The 21,700-nt window shown below is 37.7% G+C and overlaps 1 protein-coding gene across 6 annotated transcripts in view; it reads left to right on the forward strand.

Annotated features, from left to right (window-relative positions):
- Window positions 1-21,700, forward strand: part of COP1 (COP1 E3 ubiquitin ligase) — a 251,325-nt gene that overhangs the window by 97,946 nt on the left and 131,679 nt on the right. For all 6 annotated transcript variants that reach the window (XR_010319394.1, XM_064276604.1, XM_064276606.1 and 3 more), the window contains one exon: window positions 9,167-9,302. Coding sequence is in view for 5 of the 6 variants with exons in the window: in XM_064276604.1 (XP_064132674.1) it covers window positions 9,167-9,302 (136 nt within the window). In the remaining variant the exon portion in view is untranslated. The remainder of the gene's footprint in view (window positions 1-9,166; window positions 9,303-21,700) is intronic.

The raw sequence follows: 21,700 nt of genomic DNA on the forward strand, positions 1-21,700 counted from the left end.
GAGAGGCTCAAACACGTATACCAGTGTTCATCCCAGCATTATTCACAGTGGCAAAAAATAGAAGGAACCCAGTGCCCATCAACAGATAAATGGATGAAGAAAATATATTGTTGTTGTAGTCAGGTGCCACCGAGTTGGTTCCAACTCATAGCGACCGTGTGTACCACAGAACAAAACACCAAGCTTGAGCCCATTGTTGCAGCCACTGTGTCAATCCATCTCATCGAGAGTCTTCCTCTTTTCCACTGACCTTATACTTTACCAAGCATGATATCCTTCTCCAGGAACGATCCCTCCTGACAGCACGTCCAAAGTATGTAAGACGCAGTCTCACCATCCTTGCTTCTAAGGACCATCCTGGTTGTACTTCTTCCAAGACAGATTTTTTTTTTTTAATTTTTATTGTGCTTTAAGTGAAAATTTACAAATTCACACAAAAACTTATATACACCTTGCCACATACTCCCAATTGCTCTCCCCCTAATGAGACAGTCCACACCCTCCCTCCACTCTCTCTTTTCTTATCCATTTCGCCAGCTTCTAACCCCCTCTACCCTCTCATCTCCCCTCCAGGGAGGAGATGCGAACACAGTCTCAAGTGTTCACCTGATCCAAGAAGCTCACTCCTCACCAGCATCCATCTCCATCCCATTGTCCAGTCCAATCCCTGTCTGAAGGGTTGGCTTTGGCAATGGTTCCTCTCCGGGGCTAACAGAAGGTCTGGGGGGCCATGACCACCAGGGTCATTCTAGTGTCAATCAGACCACTAAGCCTGGTCTTCTTATGAAAATTTGGGGTCTGCATCCCACTGCTCTCCTGCTCCCTCAGGGGTTCTCTGTTGTGTTCCCTGTCAGGGCAGTCATTGGTTGTAGCCGGGCACCATCTAGTTCCTCTGGTCTCAGGCTGATGTAGTCTCTGGTTTATGTGGCCCTTTGTAGCTTTTGGGCTTGTAATTACCTTGTGTCCTTGGTGTTCTTCATTCGCCATTGGTCCAGGTGGGTTGAGACCAATTGATGCATCTTAGATGGCCGCTTGCTAGTGTTTAAGACCACAGACACCACTCGCCAAAGTGGGATGCAGAATGTTTTCTTAATAGATTTTATTATGCCAGTTGACTTAGATGTCCCTTGAAACCATGGTCCCCAAACCCCTGTCTTTGCTACGCTGGCTTTAAAAGCATTCAGCTTATTCTGGAAACTTCTTTGCTTATGGTTTAGTCCAGTTGTGCTGACCTCGCCTGTATTGTGTGTTGTCTTTCCCGTCACTTAAAATAGCTCTTATCTACTCTCTACTCTTCCACCCTCCCTCCCTCCCCCCTCTTGTAACCATCAAAGAATGTTTTCTTCTCTGTTTAAACTATTTCTTGAGTTCTTATAATAGTGATCTTATACAATATTTGTCCTTTTGCAACTAATTTCACTCAGCATAATGCCTTCCAGATTCCTCCATGTTATGAAATGTTTCACAGATTCATCACTGTTCTTTATCGATGTGTAGTATTTCATTGTGTAAATATACCATAATTTATCCATTCATCTGTTGCTGGGGACCTAGGTTGCTTCCATCTTTTTGCTATTGTAAACAGTGCTGCAATGAACATGTTGTTGTTGTGGTTGTTAGGTGCCATCAAGTCTGTTCCGACTCATAGCGACCCTGTGCACAACAGAACGAAACACTGCCCGGTCCTGCGCCATCCTTACAGTCGTTTCTGTGCTTGAGCCCATTGTTGCAGCCACTGTGTCAACCCACCTCATTGAGGGTCTTCCTCTTTTCTGCTGACCCTGTACTTTGCCAAGCATGATGTCCTTCTCCAGAGACTGATCCCTCCTGACAACATGTCCAAAGTATGTAAGACGCAGTCTCGCCATCCTTGCTTCTAAGGAGCATTCTGGTTGTACTTCTTCCAAGACAGATTTATTTGTTCTTCTTGCAGTACATGGTATATTCAATATTCTTCACCAACACCACAATTCGAAGACATCAGTTCTTCTTCGGTCTTTCTTATTTATTGTCCGGCTTTCACATGCATATGATGCAATTGAAAATATCATGGCTTGGGTCAGGCGCATCTTAGTCTTCAAGGTGACATCTTTGCTCTTTGACCCTTTAAAGAGGTCCTTTGCAGCAGATTTACCCAATGCAATGTGTGTTTTGATTTCTTGACTGCTGCTTCCATGGCTGTTGTTTGTGGATCCAAGTAAAATGAAATCCTTGACAACTTCGGTCTTTTCTCCGTTTATCATGATGTTGCTCATTGGTCCAGTTGTGAGGATTTTTGTTTTCTTTATGTTGAGGTGCAATCCAGACTGAAGGCTGCCGTCTTTGATCTTCATTAGTAAGTGCTTCAAGTCCTCTTCACTTTCAGCAAGCAAGGTTGTGTCATCTGCATTACGTAGGTTAATGAGTCATCCTCCAGTCCTGATGCCCTGTTCTTCTTCATATAGTCCAGCTTCTCATATTACTTGCTCAGCATACAGATTGAATAGGTATGGTGAAAGAATACAACCCTGGCCCATACCTTTCCTGACTTTAAATCAATCAGTATCCCCTTGTTCTGTCCAAACAACTGCCTCTTGATCTATGTAAAGTTTCCTCATGAGCATAATTAAGTGTTCTGAAATTCCCATTCTTCGCAGTGTTATCCATAATTTATTATGATCGACACAGACGAATGAACATGGGTGTGCATGTTTCTGTTCGTGTAAAGGCTCTTATTTCTCTAGGATATATTCCAGGGAGTGGGATTGCTGGATTGTATGGTAGTTCTATTTCTAGCTTTTTTAAGGAAGCGCCAAATCGATTTCCAAAGTGGTTGTACCATTTTACATTCCCACCAGCATGTATAAGTGTTCCAGTCTATCCACAGCCTCTCCAGCATTATTGTTTTGTGTTTTTTCGATTAATGCTAGCCTTGTTAGAGTGAGATAAAATGTCATTGTAGTTTTGACTGACATTTCTCTAATGGCTAATGATCGTGAAGATTTCCTCATGTATCTGTTAGCTATCTGAATGTCTTCTTTAGTGAAGTGTCTGTTCATATCTTTTACCCATTTTTTAATTGAGTTATTTGTCTTTTTTGTAGTTGAGCTTTTGCAGCATCATGTAGATTTTAGAGATCAGGCACTGATCAGAAATGTCATAGCTAAAAACTTTTTCCCAGTCCGTAGGTAATCTTTTTACTCTTTTGGTGAAGTCTTTGGATGAGCACAAGTGTTTGATTTTTAGGAGCTCCCAGTTATCTAGTTTTTCTTCTATGTTCTTTATAATGTTTTCTATACTGTTTATGCCATGTATTAGGGCTCCTAATGTTGTCCCTATTTTTTCTTCCATGATCTTTATCATTTTAGATTTTATATTTAGGTCTTTAATCCATTTTGAGTTAATTTTTGTGCATGGAGTGAAGTATGGGTCTTGTTTCATTTTTTTTTTTTTTTGCAGATGGATATCCAGTTATGCCAGCACCTTTTGTTAAAAAGACTGTCTTTTCCCCATTTAACTGTTTTGGGGCCTTTGTCTAATATAAACTGTTTATATGTGGATGGATTTATGTCCAAGACAGATTTGTTCATTCTTTGACACCACAGTTCAAAGACGTCAGTTCTTCTTTGGTTCTCCTTCTTCGTCGTCCAGCTTTCACATGCATATAATGCGATCGAAAATAACGTGGCTTGGGTCAGGCGCACCTTAGTCTTCAAGGTGACATCCTTGCTTTTCAACACTTTAAAGGGGTCCTTTGCAGCCGATTTGCCCAGTGCAGTGTGTCTTTTGATTTCTTGACTGCTGCTTCCATGGCTGTTGATTGTGGATGCAAGTAAAATGAAATCCTTGACAACTCCAGTCTTTTCTCCGTTTATCATGCTGTGGTTTATTGGTTCAGTTGTGGGGATTTTTGTTTTCTTTATGTTGAGGTGTAACCCGTACTGAAGGCTGTAGTTTTTGATCTTCATTAGTAAGTACTTCAAGTCCTCTTCACTTTCAGCAAGAAAGGTTATGTCATCTGCATAATGCAGGTTGTAAATAAGCCTTCCTCTAGTCCCTATGCCCATTCTTCATATAGTCCATTTTCTCAGATTATTTGCTTAGCGAACAGATTGAATAGGTACGGTGAAAGGATACAACCCTGACTCGCACATTTCCTGACTTAAAACCCCTCTGTATCCCTTTGATCTATCGGAACAACTGCTTCTTGATCTATGTAAAGGTTCCTCATGAGCACAGTTAGGTGTTCTGGAATTCCCATTCTTTGAAATGTTATTCATAGTTTGTTATGATCCACACAGTCGAATGCCTTTGCATTGTCAATAAAACACAGGTAAGCATCCTTTTGGTATTCTCTGCTTTCAGCCAGGATCCATCTGACATCAGCAGTGATATCCCTGGTTTCACATCGTCTTCTGAATCTGGCCTGAATTTCTGGCAGTTCCTTGTCAATATACTGCTATATCCACTTTTGAATGGTCTTCAACAAAATTTTGCTTGCGTGTGGTATTAATGATATCGTTTGATAGTTTCCGCGTTCGGTGGGGTCACCTTTCTTGGGACTAGGCATAAATATGGATCTCTTCCTGTCAGTTGGCTGGGTAGCTATCTACCAAATTTCTTGGAATAGATGAGTGAGCACTTCCATCGCTGCATCCATTTGTTGAAACATCTCAATTGATACGCTGTCAATTCCTGGAGCTTTGTTTTTCACCATTGCCTTCAGAGCAACTTGGACTTCTTCCTTCAGTACCATCAGTTCCTGATCATATGCTGCCTCTTAAAATGGTTGAACATTGACTAATTCTTTTTGGTATGATGACTCTATGTATTCCTTCCACCTTCTTTTGATGCTTCCTGCGTCGTTTAATATTTTCCCCATAGAATCCTTCACTATTGCAACTCGAGGCTTGAATTTTTTTCTTCAGTTCTTTCAGCTTGAGAAACGCTGAGCTTGTTCTTCTCTTTTGGTTTTCTGTCTCCAGCTCTTTACATATGTCTTTACTTTGTGGTCTTGAGCTGCCCTTTGAAATCTTCCGTTTAATTCTTCTACTTCATCATTTCTTCCTTTTGCTTAAGCTACTTGATGTTTGAGCTTAAGTTTCAGAGTCTCCTCTGACATCCATCTTGGTGTTTTCTTTTTCTCCTGTCTTTTCAATGACCTCTTGCTTTCTTCATATATGATATCGTAAATGTCATTGCACAACTCGTCTGGTTTGCAGTCATTAGTGTTCGATGCATCAAATCTGTTCTTGATTTGGTCTCTAAATTCAGGTAGGATATACTCAAGGTCGTGTTCTGGCTCTTGTGGACTTGCTCTGATTTTCTTCAGTTTCATTTTGAACTTGCATATGAGCAGTTGATGGTCCATTCCACAGTTGGCCCCTGGCCTTGTTCTGACTGATGATACTGAGCTTTTCCATCGTGTCTTTCCACAGATGTAGTCGATTTGATTCCTGTATGTTCCGTGTGGTGAGGTCCATGTGTATAGTTGTTGTTTATGTTGGTTAAAAAAGGTATTTGCAAAGAAATCATTAATCTTGCAAAATTATGTCGTTCCATCTCCAGCATTGTTTCTGTCACCAAGGCCATATTTCCCACCTGCTGATCCTTCTTTTATGTTTCCAACCTTCACATTCCAATCACTAGTAATTATCAGTGCACCCTGACTGTGTGTTCGTTCAGTGTTAGACTGCAGCAGCTGATAAAAATCTTCAATTTCTTCATTTTTGGCCTTAGTGGTTGGTGGGTAAATTTGAATAATCGTCATATTAACTGGTCTTCCTTGTAGGCGTGTGGATATTATCCTATCACTGACAGCGTTGTACTTGAGGATAGATCTTGAAATGTTGTTCTTGACAATGAATACAACACCATTCCTCTTCAAGTTGTCATTCCCATCATAATAGACCATATTATTATCTGATTTAAGATGGCCAATACCAGTCCATTTCAGCTCACTAATGTCTCGGATATCCATGTTTATGCATCCTATTCCATTTTTGATGGTTTCCAATTTTCCCTGATTCATACTTCATACATTCCAGGTTCAAGTTATTAATGGATGTTTGGAACTGTTTCTTCTCACATTGAGTCTTGCCACATTAGCAAATGGAGGTCCTGAAAGCTTTACTCCAGCCACATCATTATGGTCGACTCTACTTTGAGGAGGCATCTCTTCCTCAGTTATCTTTTGAGTGCCTTCCAACCTGGGAGGCTCATCTTCCGGCACTATATCAGACAGTTTTCCCCTGCTATTCATAAGGTTTTCAGTGGCTAATGCTTTTCAGAAATAGAGTGCCGGGTCCTTCTTCCTAGTCTTAGTCTGGAAGCTTAGCTGAAACCTGACCTGCGTGGGTGACCCTGCTGGTATCTGAATACCGGTAGCACAGCTTTCAGCATCACAGCAACACGCAACCCCCCACAGTACGACAAAGTGACAGACACATGGGAAAAAGGAAATATAGTATATTTATGCTCATAAATGGAGTATTTTTCAGCTATAAATAAAATGGAAGTTCTGATACATGCTATGACATGGATGGGTGAACCTGGAAAACATTATGCTGAGTGAAATAAGTCAGACAGAAAAGGCAAATATTTCATGATACTGCATGTGTGAAACATCCAGCACGGGCAGATGCATAGGTACGGAAATTCACTAGTGGTAACCAGGGGCTGGGGGAAGGGAGAAATGAGGGATTGTCGCCTACAGCGTACCAGGTTTCCATTGAGGCTGATGGAGAACGTTCGCAAATAGTATTGTTGCACAACATGGCGAATGTAATTAATGTCACAGAACTGCACGCTTAAAAATAGTTAAAATGGCAGATGTTTTGTTAATATATGTTTTATCACAATAAAATTTTTTTTAAGTCTCAAATTTTTAGGAGTCTTAAGTTTATCTTATCAAATTTACATGACCACGTATTGCCAAATGTGAGATTCTTCCTTGTGCCTTTAAGTGTAAAGAGGAAGTTTAAGTTTTATGTAATGAGGTACCTAACATGTTGATTCTCCTTTTGTGTACCTTCTCACTTCCAGTTTTGTTTTTAACTATGAAATTAAGAGAGGAAGGTTAATATACTAATGCCTTGGCTTCTTAATTGTAATTGAAAAAAAAGGGAAATTTTAAAGCAGTAGGAGAGAGGAGGTACTGAAATCACATTTACAAACCAGTATAATTGGAATAGGAGAGTTGATATGTCAGCAGATATGTATGGATGTTTATCGTAAACTAATCAAGCAAGCAAAATTCTGCTTTCCATAGACTTGTAAATGAAAATTCTTAAACTTTCAAATACTGAAATCTTTTTATTATTTTCTTCGAAGCTTCTGTTAAAAGTTGATGTTCATGAGTTTGTCTGATGACCTAAAAACCAGCAAAGGATTGTGGATCTTTAACACACAATACACATTCTTGAATGCTTGTGAGCTTTATGTATTTAGGGATTAACATCTAAGTGCGAGAGACTAGATTAACCTTAAAACAATTTTTAAATAAATATCTGAAGCAACTGTCTTTCTAGTATGAATGTTATATTAAATGAGCGTGCAATGACAGGATTACTTGTAAAAAGAATTAACTATAATGTACTACAGCATTTTGTAATACAGTTGATGATTGCTTTTTGCAATAACCTGTGTTTTATTTATAATTTGTTGACTATCATGAGAATAATTTTTGTGGAGCAAGAGCATCATCTCAACACCATTATGATATTGTGTGTTAATTAGGTTTATTCTTTTTTGCTTTTTTTAGAATGAAAACACTACAGAATTGGACCCTTTTAATCTAAGTTGTTAGATGGATTTGCTTAGTGTTTAACTCTTGAAAATGTAAATATTAGGGGCTGAAGCTTACTTAGTTTCTTCACGTAATTATTTTTTTCCTTATAAATCAATTATTTGATGAGTTTCTTCATGTTAAAATTATTTTCAAGGTAACCTAATATTTTCAAATAAAATAAATTCTTTAGTATGTATCATATAGTAAGTCTTTTGACTTAATGATTCTTATGTCTTAATTTCATTATGCCTACCACTTTTAGATGACATTGAAGAAGCGAAATCACAGTAATTTACCTTGAAAAAGTTGTGTATGTGTCTGTATGATATTACAGTAAGAAAGAAGCTATAAAAAGACAATGTTGTAACAGGCATGTATCAAATTCCTATCTAGGAAGGTAAAAAGTAATGAGGCTTTTCATTAGTTCTTTTTATTCTTTGGAAAGGAAAATTAAAGTCCAGACTTTAAACAGTCTTGAAAAACATCGATTTGTTTTATTCATGCTTTCAATGTTGACCTATTTCTAGATTGGAGAATAGAGTAGCTGTATTCTTAGGTCCTTCATAAGGTTGATTTTGTTATGTAAATTCTACATGATTCAGTTATGAATAATTACTGATACTGGCTTAACCCAAAGTTATTTGTACAATATATTGGGTGGAATTACGTTTTCTATTTTCTGCCACCATGCCATTGGAGTGAAACTTAATTTTTTTCTTAATATATGCACTCTACGGAGGTGTAGAGTGAAATGCGAACCGTTTCAAACATTTTTTAAAGTTTGGTTTTCAGAGTGAATCATACATACACTGAAGTTTTCTATTCCCTGTAATTGGATTTGAAATATTTAAACGATTATGTGAACAAACATTTCACTTTTTTTTTTTTTTTTGACTTAAACAAGAATTTTATAAATTTAAAATGTTGTTATAAAATGTTTTGCAAATAAATGAACATGGCCGGGAATATGTATACCTGTGTAAGCATGTTCCTTCAAACTAACAAATACCCTGTCCAGTATAGATATCCCTCTCTTTACCCTCTTTCTCCATTGCCATGGACTTGTTGTAATAATTGATTTAACATTTCTCAACCAGTAGCTCTCTTTTTTCTCCCCCTAAGAAATTTTTGCTTAAAATATAAAGAGAATGAACAGTTATATTTTTGTTGGTGTGGAAAGAGACAATGTAATAGCATTTTTTCAAAGAACAGTTACGTTATATTTTTTATTTAAGCTGAAAAATCAATTGGTGTTAGTTTGTGGATAGTAGTTTCCCTTACATGCCTTTTCAAGGATTATTTTCATTAATTTGGAGTATAATTTTCAAATTGTAGATATTGTTCTTTGACTTATTTTGTAGTCTAAATTATCTATTTTATTTTGTTTTCTTCATGTAGATGATAGTCGAACTGCAAGCCAGTTGGATGAATTTCAGGAATGTTTGTCCAGGTTTACTCGATATAATTCAGTACGACCTTTGGCCACATTGTCATACGCTAGTGATCTTTACAATGGTTCCAGCATTGTCTCTAGGTAAGTACTGGACAGAACTCCTTACTCTTTTCTTTTGTAAGAGCATCTGGAATCTCACTGATTTTGAGAAGCATTTTAGTTAAGAGCCTGGGTTCCAAAGTCAGGTTGACTGCCAGTTATTAGTTCGGTGACCTTAGGCAAGTTTCTGAAGCTCCTTAATCTTCAATTTCTTCATCTCTAAAATGGAATGATTAATAGTATCCACCTCGTAGGGTTGCAATTTGTTTTCATGTAATTTCTTTGTCGTGTTTTAATAACAAGGTAATACTTCCCTAATAAGCATTCCCTCCTCTTTAGTTCTTGGAAGGCTTTGTATGGAATTGGTATTGTTTCTCCCTTAAATATTTTGTAGAATTCTCCAGTGAAGCTATCTGAACCTGGAATTTTCTTTGAGGGAAGATTCTTAACAAATTCAATTGCTTTAAGAGAATTTAAGGCTTTTCAAGTTAACCATCTCTTTTTGATTGAACATTGGTAGTTTGCATCTTTCAGCGTATTTGTCCCTATCATCTAGGTTGTTGAATTTAGTGGCATAAGGTTGTGTTTAAATTCCCTTATTGTCTTTTTAGTATTTTTAGATTCTGTAGTGATGTCCCCTCTCTCATTCCTGATACTAGAGATTTGTTTTTTCTCCGTTTTTTCCCCCTGAATAATTGGTTAGGGTTTTATCAATTTTATTGCTCTTCGCAAAGATCCAGCTTTGAGTTTCATTGATTTTTCTCTGTTTTTCTATTTCATTGATTTCTGCTCTTAGCTTTATTATTTCCTTATTATTTTTTGCTTTCTTTGAATTTAATTTGGTCCTTTTTTTTTCTGTTTTATTTAAGTGGAAACTGTGAAGTTATTGACTTGATACCTTTTTTCTTTGTGAATATAGACATTTTTGTGCTATAAATGTCCCTCTAAGCACTGTATTAGCTGCATTCCACAGATTTTGATGTGGTATGTTTTCATTTTCATTTAGTTCAGAATACTTTGTAGTTTCTATTTTGATTTCTTCCTTGACTCATTGGTTACACAGACATGTATTATTTTCAAATATTGGGATTTTCTATTTTATTATTAATTTATAATTATTTTATCTTCACCATCACATTGATGATCATTCTTTAAAAATGTTTAAATGAAAATTAACAGGAATCTTCTAGTGTCATCAAATTGCCAGTCCATGTTCAAATTTCCTGATATGAACAAACCTTAAAAGGAGATTTTTGCAGTAGATGAGGCATTTGGCAAGCTTTAACTCATCCAGTATTGCTAAAATTTTGTATCCTTTTCATTTGCATGACTTAAGATTTTATTTATTGATTGATTTACTTGCTATTACAATAAACCTTTTGTTATATTTTAGCTAATTTTAACTGAGTAATGAATAAGACAAAAATTATACGTTCATTTATTTTTCTATGTATTGGCAGCGTGAGTGTTTCTTATGCTCTGGACTGAGTAAAATTCGAAAATACTTGTTTAGCTTTGTCATTAATTCATTTAACAGGATTCACTGAGTACGTAATGTGAGTTAGGCTAAGTGTGTAAGTATGAACAGGCCAGATATGGTGCTTGAATTCAGGAAAGCTCACAATCTTTTTTCAATGCCGTTATAGAAAAAGTATAAGAATAGTTTATGAAACAATTTAGTTTGGAGGACCAGGCTAACAGTATTACCTAAGTTCTTAACTACTGTAAGAACTTAGATATTTTTAAAGCCTTCAGAAATGTAACCTGACTTTAAAATGGCAAAAATTACTATGGAAGTTTATTTATAATATTGATGAGATATATAAACATGTACCTATAATGATATGAATTTACCCAAGCTAAAGTGTAGTCCACGGTCAGTCAGAACAAGGCCAGGGGCCAACTATGGAACAGATCATCTATTGCTCATACGCAAGTTCAAGCTGAAACTGAAGAGAATCAGAGCAAGTCCACGAGAGCCAAAATATGACCTTGAATACGTCCTACCTGAATTTAGAGACCATCTGAAGAATAGATTTGACGCTTTGGACACTAGTGACCGAAGACCAAACGAGTTGTGGAATGACATCAAGGACATCACCCGTGAAGAAAGCAAGAGGTCATTGAAAAGACAAGAAAGAAAGAAAAGACCAAGATGGATGTCAGGGGAGACTCTAAAACCTGCTCTCGAACGTCGAGCAGCTAAAGCAAAAGAAAGAATTGATGAAGTAAAAGAACTGAACAGAAGATTTCAAAGGGCGGCTCAAGAAGACAAAGTATTATAATAACGTGTGCAAGAGATGGAAAACCAAAAGGGAAGAACGTGCTCGGTGTTTCTCAAGCTGATAGAACTGAAGAAAAAATTCAGGCCTCGAGTTGCAATAGTGAGGGATTCTATGGGGAAAATACTAAACAATGCAGGAAGCATCAAAAGAAGATGGAAGGAATACACAGAGCCATTATACCAAAAAGAATTAGTCGATGTTCAACCATTTTAAGAGGCAGCATATGATCAGGAACCAATGGCACTGAAGGAAGAAGTCCAAGCTGCTCAGAAGGCATTGGCGAAAAACAAGGCTCCAGGAATTGATGAAATATCAATTGAGATGTTTCAGCAAACAGATGCAGCGCTGGAGGTGCTTACTCATCTATGCCAAGAAATACGGAAGACACCTTCCTGGCCAACTGACAGGAAGAGATCCATATTTATGCCTATTCTCAAGAAAGGTGATCCAACTGAATGTGGAAATTATAGAACAATATCATTAATATCACACACAAACAAAATTTTGCTGAAGATCATTCAAAAACAGCTGTAGCAGCATATCGACAGGGAACTGCCAGAAATTCAGGCTGATTTCAGAAGAGGACATGGAACTAAGGATATCATTGCTGATGTCAGGTGGATCCTGGCTGAAGGCAGAGAATACTAGAAGGATGTTCACCTGTGTTTTATTGACTATGCAAAGGCATTTGACTGTGTGGATCATAACAAATTGTGGATAACATTGCGAAGAATGGGAATTCCAGAACACTTAATTGTGCTCATGAGGAACTTTTACATAGATGAAGAGGCGGTTGTTTGGACAGAACAGGGAGATACCGATTGTTTTAAAGTCAGGGTTGTATTCTTTCACCATACCTATTCAATCTGTATGCTGAGCAAATAATACGAGAAGCTGGACTATATGAAGAAGAACAGGGCATCAGGATTGGAGGATGACTCATTAACCTACGTAATGCAGATAACACAACCTTGCTTGCTGAAAGTGAAGAGGACTTGAAGCATTTACTAATGAAAAATCAATGACCACAGCCTTCAGTCTGGATTGCACCTCAACATAAAGAAAACAAAAATCCTCACAACATGATAAACGGAGAAAAGGTTGAAGTTGTCAAGGATTTCATTTTACTTGGATCCACAATCAACAGCCGTGGAAGCAGCGCTCAAGAAATCAAAATACGCATTGCGTTGGGTAAACCTGCTACAAAGGACCTCTTTAAAGTGTTGAAAAGCAAAGATGTCACCTTGAGGACTAAGGTGCGCCTGACCAAAGCCATGGTATTTTCATTCACATCATACATACTTTGGACATGTTGTCAGGAGGGATCAGTCCCTGGAGAAGGACATCGTGCTTGGCAGAGTACAGGGTCAGCGGAAAAGAGGAAGACCCTCAGTGAGGTGGATTGATACAGTGGCTTCAACAATGAGCTCAAGCATAACGATGATTGTAAGGATGGCTCAGGACTGGGCAGTGTTTCGTTCTGTTGTGCATAGGGTCGCAATGAATCGGAACCGACTCGACAGTAGGTAACAACAAAGTGTAGTCTGGATTAGAGCTCTCCTGTAATGTCAGTTCATTTTCCTGGCTATTGTGAGTTCATCCTGTACTCTGTTTCCTTCTCCATTAACAGCATAAATAAAAAACCAAAAACAAAATAAAAACTTCCTTCTTAAAATATTACAAAACCAGCATTTTAAGTTAGTAAATGTACAATTGGTTATAAATGTTTAGGTAGTCTTGAAAAAAAAGTAAGAGCCAGTCTTCTTCCTTGTTCTTGAAAGCCACGTTAGCTTGATTTAATATAATGCTGGATTATTTTTTTTAATTATATTAAACCTTGAAGGAGCCCTGGTGGTGCAGTGGTTAAGCACTCAGCTGCTGACTGAAAGGCCATGGGAGAAAGATGGCAGTCTGCTTCTGTAAAGATGTACAGCCTTAAAAACCCAGTGGGGCAGTTCTAGTGTCCTATAGGGTCACTGAGAGTCAAAATTAACTTGATGGCAGTGAGTTTATTAAACCTTGAACATACCAAGACATTTATGTCAGCATACCCTGCAATCTGAGGCAGAAATTTACTCCCATAGGAAGAGCTGAACTAGGTTTTAGTGTTATTAAAGGTGAGGTTAATATAAAATATTTCAATTAAAATAAAAAATCGAAAGATACCTTTAGTTCGTCCATCTTGCATGCCAGCATCCATTCTTTTTAATTACATTGAATTAATACTTCCAAAAGTTAAACTTCCAGTTTTCAAAGTTGTTGGGCAAGACAGATGAAGATCAAAGGAAGATAGTAGCCAAGGAAATGGAGGGGTTTGGAAACTTTCATAGCGCTGAAAGTTTTTTGCTTTAATTAGTTTCATATTCAGATACATTATTGATAATAAATTCATTTTGAAGTTTTTAAATTTCTCTCAAAATAGGAAATTTAATGAAGAATTTCTTTTGGGGAAGGGATAAAGAAATGGTAGATAATGTTGAATTTACTGCATTATTTCACCACATTGTGGAACAAATAGTTATTCTTACTGAAAAATTTCATGAAATGTATCTAATGTTGGTCACTAAGGTATTGAGCATCTCACTGAGATACAAAGCTCAACCAGAAACTCTGCTTCGCAATTTTTCTTCCTTTGTTTATTGGCCATCATTCCACAAGGTGGCAGTATTTGTTTACTAACTCAATATTAGAGAGTAGACAATGTATATAAATTAGTGGCTTATAGTGGAATTCCTTCTAACACCACATAGTCCTAGTTTAACAATAGCCAGTTCTGACAAGAATAGAAAACACTTACAGCACTCTTCTTATACATATCAGTAATGTCACACTTTGCATTTTTTCTTAAAGTAGGTTTTCAGTGGCCATCAGAAAGCAGTAGTTTTAAACTGCATAATTTAGACTTTGAATACTTGGGTAGAGATGGCTATTTCTTGAATTCCTTGTTTGAATTTTACATACCTAGATTGTTACGGTTGAAATTATGGTGTATTCCATCTCTACTTCAGAAAATATCCTAACACTTTTGTGTATGTTTGCTCAAATTGTTGACTTAGAGCTATATTGGTCATTAGGAAATACATTCATAAGAGAATGGTTATATATTGTGGCATTCATTGCTACCAGATCAGTCACTACATAGATAGTATAGTGTTTGATTACAGTTAATGTTTATTGAGGGCTTACTCTTTTCAGACACATTTAAAGCATTTTACATGAATTAACTAACCTCATTTAACCCTTATATTAGCCCTATGGATAAGATAGTTCTGTTAATCCCATTTTTACAGATGAAGAAACTGAGGTAAAGCACAATTTTGTAACTTGCTAAGATCAATCCAAAGTTAGTAAATGCTAGAACTGAGATTTGAATCTAGGCGTTCTGGCCAGAATCCTGCTCTTTCCTTCAGGATCTGTTGAAACCTTTGGAAAAGTTTTGGGAAGGACTTTACTTTTGAGAAATTCAGAAGAATAACTGGAATTAATTATTTTGAGTTTCTTAAACTTTGTATCCCTATTACTGTCTTGTCTAACTAGGCTATAATGACTTTTTGAGTTTTAATTTAATGTGATTATTACCTTCAGTTGCCACTTTTATTGCCAAATTAAACATGTTTTTAAAGTAGCCATTTGTAAGGATTGTTTTGCTAAACTTTAGTTTGTAATGCAAGCCACTGCTGAGCCAGATTTAGGGTAACTTTTATGCATCCTTTATTGTTGAATGCTTATAATTTTCAAGTTTGTGTTTGAAAACAGATCTCCAGGTAATTACTGACTTGTTTTCTAGGGATTAGATATTATTTTATTTTATTTTTTATTGTACTTTAGATGAAGGTGTACAGAACAAACTAGTTTCTTACTAAACAGTTAGTACACATAATTGTTTTATGACATTGATTAACCCCACGACACGTCAGCACTCTCCCTTCTCAACCTCAGGTTCCCTATTACCAGCTTTCCTATTCCCCCCGCCTTCTAGTCCTTCCCTCTTAGCTGGTGTGCCCCTTTAGTCTTGTTTTGTTTTATGGGCCTGTCCAACCTTTGGCTCAAAGGTGAACCTCAGGAGTGACTTTATTACTGAGCTGGAAGGGTATCCGGAGGCCATACTTTCAGGATTCTCCAGTCTCTGTCAGGTCAGCAAGTCTGGTCTTTCTTTTTGAGTTAGAGTTTTTGTTCTATACTTTTCTCTGGCTCTGTCTAGGACTCTATTGTGATCACTGTCAGAGCAGTCAGTGGTGGTAGCCAGGCACCTTGGGATTAGATATTTGAAGGATGACTAATGCACCGTTCTGTTTTTGTCAGAAGATGTTTTTATTATTGTCTTAAAAGTTACTGGCCGTGTGATGTGAAATATGTCATAAATGAGGGTACACAGGAAAAGATTTCCTTTCAGCATTTTGCCAAAGGCCTACCTTTTAAGGCAGTAATTTTTAAAACTATATTCTAGGCTTGAAGCTTCATCAAGGCAGGGGTCTTCTCTGTCCTATTTCCAGCTGCATCCCATGTCTGGCATGTGATAGGTGTTCAATAGTAAATATTTATAGAATGAATGTGTGAATCAATGGAAAATTGTTTCGTCTACTTGAGGAGGATCTGGAACCAGGAGAGCTTTACCAGTTGTCCACCTTAATATGCTTTTACAGACTTGTTTACTGACAAGTCTTTCTTTGAAGAAAGTGCCTTTAGGCACATGGCAGAAATATAAATTAATGTTGACAGTTTAAAGATAGAGAAGTCCAAAATTGTCAGCAAGTGTTGATAAGTTTTCTTATGTCTCTGAAAATTCAAGATACAAGTTAAAGATGAAGCAAAAACACTCTAAGCGTAAACTTAGAAGTTATTATTTGTTCTTCCCCTCCTCTGTAGGCCTCAACATTAAAATTTCATAGCCTCTCCCTCCCCCATCCTCCTGCTTCTTGGTGGTTGACTAAATTTTTTATTAAACATTAAAAAATTTATAACAGGTTTATTGCATTCCATCACCCATCTGTCAATTTGTTGTACTGTACTGGCTTGTGTGTTGTTATGATGCTGGAAGCTATGCCACCAATATTTCAAATACCAGTAGGGTCACCCATGGTGGACAGGTTTCAGAGGAGCTTCCAGACTAAGACAGACTAGGAAGAAGGACCTGACAATCTACTTCTAAAAATATTGACCAGTAAAAACCTTATGAATAGCAGTGTCTGATACAGTGCTAGAAGATGAGCCCCTCATGTTGAAAGGCAATCAAAATATGACTGGGGAACAGCTGCCAACTCAAAGTTGAGCTGATCTTAATGACGTGGATGGAGTCAAAGCTTTCAGGACCTTTATTTGCTGATATGGCACTACTCAAAATGAGAGGAAACAGCTGCAAACATTCGTTAATAATAGGAATGTGGAATGTATGAAATATCAATCCAGGAAAATTGGAAGTCATCAGAATTGAAATGGAATACATAAAAATCAATATCCTAGACATTAGTGAGTTGAAATTGGACTGGTATTGGCCATTTTGAATTGGACAGTCACGTGGTCTACTATGCCATGACACATTGAAGAGGAATAACATCGCAGCCATCAAAAAGACTATTTCAAGATTTATCCTGAAGTACAGTGCTGGCAGTGATAGGATAATATCCATATGGCTACAAGGAACCAGTTAATACGACTGTCACTCAGATTTACATACCAACTACTAATGCCAGAGATAAAGAAATTGAAGATTTTTTAACCAACTTCTGCAGTCTGAAATTGATGAAATATGCAACCAGACTGCATCCATAATTACTGGGGATTAGAATGTGAAAATTGGAAATGAAGAAGGATTGGTAGTTGGAAAATATGGCCCTGGTGATAGAAACATGTCAGTGATGGCGTGATAAAATTTTGCAAGACCGAGGACTCAAAAATACCTTCCTGAACAACATAAACAGTGACTATACATATGGACCTCGCCGGATGGAACACACAGGAATCAAATTGACTATATTGTGGAAAGAGGTTAGAGAAGCTCAGTATCATCAGTCAGAACAAGGCGAGGGACAGACTTCAGAAAAGACCATCAATTGCTCATATATTTACAAGTTCAAGTTGAAGCTGAAGAAAATTAAAATAAGTCCACGGGAGCCAAAGCACAACCTTGAGTGTATCCCACCTGGATTTAGAGACCATCTCAGGAATAGATTTGACACATTGAACACTAATAACCAAAGATCAGACGTGTTGTGGGATGATATCAAGGACATCATACATGAAGAAAGTAGCTAAAGTGAATGAAAGAAATAAAGTAAAGGAGCTGAACAGAAGATTTCAAAGGGTGGTTCGAGAAGACAAAGTATTATAATGATTTGTGCAGAGACCTGGAGTTAGAAAACCAAAAGAGAAGAACACACTTGACATTTCTCAAGCTGAAAGAACTAAAGAAAAAAATTTGGACCTTGACTTGTAGTTTTGAAGGATTTATGGGCAAAATAATGAACAACACAGGAAGCATCAAAAGAAGATAGAAGGAATACACAGAGACACTGTCTCAAAAATAATTGGTCGATGTTCAACCATTTCAGGAGGCAACGTATGATCAAGAAGCGATTCAAAGAAGAAGTCAAAGCTGCACTGAAAGCATTGGTGAAAAACAAGGCTCCAGGGATTGACTGAATACCAATTGAGATGTTTCAACAAACAGATACATTGCTGGGAGCACTCTCTTGTCTATGCCAAGAAATTTGGAAGATAGCCATGTGGCTGACCATGTGGAAGAGATTTGTCTTTGTGCCCATTCCAAAGAAAGGTGAGCCAACAGAATGTAGAAATTATCAAACAGTATCATTAATATCATATGCAAGTAAAATTTTACTGAAGATAATTAAAGAACGATTGCAGCAGCACATTGACAGGGAACTTCCAGAAATTCAAGCCAGATTGAGAAGAGAACATGGAACAAGGAATGTCATTGCTGATGTGAAATGGATCTTGCCTGAAAGCAGAAAATACCAGAAAGATGTTTACCTGTGTTTTATTGACTATGCAAAGGCATTCAACTGTGTGGATCATAACTATTATGAATAGCATTGCAAAGCACGAGAACTCCAGAACACTTAATTGTGCTCATGAGGAACCTGTACATAGATCAAGAGGCGGTCATTCGAACAGAACAGGGGGATACTGCATGGTTTAAAGTCAGGAAAGATGTGTGAGAGTATATCCTTTCACCCATATTTAATTCAGTCTGTATGCTGAGCAAATAATCCAACAAGCTGGACTATATGAAGCAGAATGGGGCATCAGGATTGGAGGAAGGCTCATTAACCACCTGCAATATACAGATGACACAACCTTGGTTGCTGAAAGTGAAGAGGCCTTGAAGCACTTACTGAGGAAGATCAAGACCACAGCCTTCAGTATGGATTACACCTCAACATAAAAAAATAAAAGTTCTCATAACTGGACCAGTAAGCAACATCATGATAAATGGAGAAAAGATTGAAGTTGTGAAGGATTTAATTTTACTTGGATCCACAATCAGCACCCATGAAGCAGCAGTCAGGAAATCAACATGTTGCATCGGGCAAATTTGCTGCAAATGACCTCTTTTTAAGTGTTCAAAAACAAAAATGTCACTTTGAGTACTAAGGCACACCTGCCCAAAGTGATGGTATTTTCAGTCATCTCATATGCATGCAAAAACTGGAAGATCAATAAAGAAAAACAAAGAAGAATTGATGCAGTCAAATTATGGTGTTGGTGAAAAATATCGACTATACCATGGACTGCCAGAAGAACAGACAAATTTGTCTTGGAAGAAGCACACCTAGAACGTTCCTTAGAAGTGAGGTTGTCAAGTCTTCGTCTCTTATACTTTGGACATGTTCTCAGGAGGGACCAGTCCCTGGAGGAGGGGAAGACCTGATAAGATGGATTGATACAATGGCTGCAACAATGGGCTCAAACATAGCAATAGCTGTGAAGATGGCGCAGGACCCCGCAGTGTTTCATTCTGTTGTACGTAGGGATGCTATGAATGGGAACTGACCTGATGGCACCTAATAGCAACAACAACAGTCCTTGAGGAAAGATAACTTCTAGGATTTTGGTTTGAATAGTTCAGTAGAAAAATATGGGTATCATTTATAGAGTTAGGGGATACTGGAGGAAGAGGAGCATTAAAAAAAAAATCAATGTGAGACACATGGAAGATATTCAAGTAACTTTTTTTAATAGGCTTGCTAGAGGTACGGACAAGTTTTCTGTGCTGAATGAAGATATTTGGGAATTTTCACAGGTGGTGATTGAAATGATGTAACCTTGGCAGCGCAGTGGCTGAGAGCTTGGCTGCTGACCAATAGGTCGGCAGTTCGAATCCACCAGCCAGTGCTTGGAAACCCTACGTGGCAGTTCTCTGTCCTGTAGAGTCACTATGAGTCAAAATGGACTTGATGGCAACGGGTTTGGTGTTTTTTAATTGAGATAATAGCTGTAGATCAAATTAGTTAAGGATAAAATGTAGAGTGACTTCTTATGTTTAAAGGTCAGATAGATCAGAAGGAGCCAGTAAAGCAAGATGGAGAAGGTACTTAGAGAAATGAGAATGAAAAGCAGGAGAATGTATTGCCATGCAAACCAGTGGGGAAAGAGGGAATAACCTGCAGAGTTAGATCGTGTGATCTTATGGATGGGATGGAGTCCAAAGCAAAGTATAACTATTTGCTTTCATTGAAAGGAAGAACACTTCCTCCTGGATAAAGGAGGGAAGGAGAATAGGCGAGAGGCAGGGACTTAAAGGAGTTTTTCTTCAAGAATTTATGCTTTTTCCATATTTCATCTCAGATTGATGGGGAAAGTAGGGTGGCTTGGAGTTCATGTGCGACTTAGTAGGAAGGAGAGATTAGATGAAGAGAATGATTAAATATATGGACCGTGGAATTGGCACTGAATACTGAAGGAAAAGTAGAAGAAGGCTGAGATAGAGATAAAAAGTATTGGGATCAGCTGTGTGGAGGTCAAGACTGAAGAATTATGGTGGGAATAGTGAGCAGGTGGGGTGGGGTGCTAGGGAGGTTGTGGTCAGAGAGTAGTGTCTGCATCATTGCAGGAAATTTTCATTTTAGTACTCTTAGCACTTGGTCATCTACCTGATACCTAATAGACACTCCTGCTTGTTGATCAATTAAAGAACAAATCAAATGCAAGGTAAAAAATTAATACAGTAAAACCTTTGAAAACTGGAACCTGGGTAAAGTAGAAACTTGTCAGAGATGGAAAACTAAAATATTTTCTACTAAATAGAGAGCAATAGAAAAGTGATGACTATACCCTGGTGGCATACTGGTTAAGTGCTATGGCTGTTAACCAAGAGGTCAGCAGTTTGAATCCACGAGATGCTCCTTGGAAACTCTATCAGGCAGTTCTACTCTGTCCTATAAAGTCGCTATGAGTCGGAATCAACTTGACCGCAGCGGGTTTTGGTTTATACCCTGTCAAAGGTGGAAAATTTGTGAGACTCAGGAGAGTAGTTCTGGCTCTCACAGGTTTCACTGTAGTAAGTGCTTCAGGGATCTGATAAAATGCTGTGGGAGTTGACTGAAGATTGAGTTTGCTTTAGGCTATGACTTTCAGTTTCCAGGAGGCATTTGAGATGGTTCTTTTTTGTTTTTTCTTCTGAATTTCTATAGCTTATTCTTTCTGTACTTGATTTTTAAGATAAGGAGTGGCCCCTAACATACTCCTGTTGCTTCATTGTATCTAAAACCAAGTCTTACATAATTTCTTACAGAAGTTTGTGGTGGAATTGTTATTACTGTTAAAGGCTTGTCTTTTTTACTGCACTTAGCAAGTTTAAGAAGACAAAGCTTTGTTACAAGTGCAGTTAAAATGCGGACGGGTGAGTAAGGGAATATAATTATTCACAGGTACTTAGTCGCATAGACTACCTCTATATACCAAACCAAACCCATTGCTGTTGAGTCGATTCTGACTCATAGCGACCCTATAGGATAGAGTAGAACTGCCCCATAGAGTTTCCAAGGAGCGCATGGTGGATTCGAACTGCTGACCTTTTGGTGAGCAGCCATAGCTGTTAACCACTATGCCACCAAGGTTTCCACACTACCTCCATAGGAGACAAAAAAAAAAAAAAAAAACTCATTGCCAGTGAGTCGATTCTGACTCATAATG

This window comes from Loxodonta africana, chromosome 25, assembly GCF_030014295.1.
Source record: "Loxodonta africana isolate mLoxAfr1 chromosome 25, mLoxAfr1.hap2, whole genome shotgun sequence".
NCBI classification, from domain to species: Eukaryota; Metazoa; Chordata; class Mammalia; order Proboscidea; family Elephantidae; genus Loxodonta; species Loxodonta africana.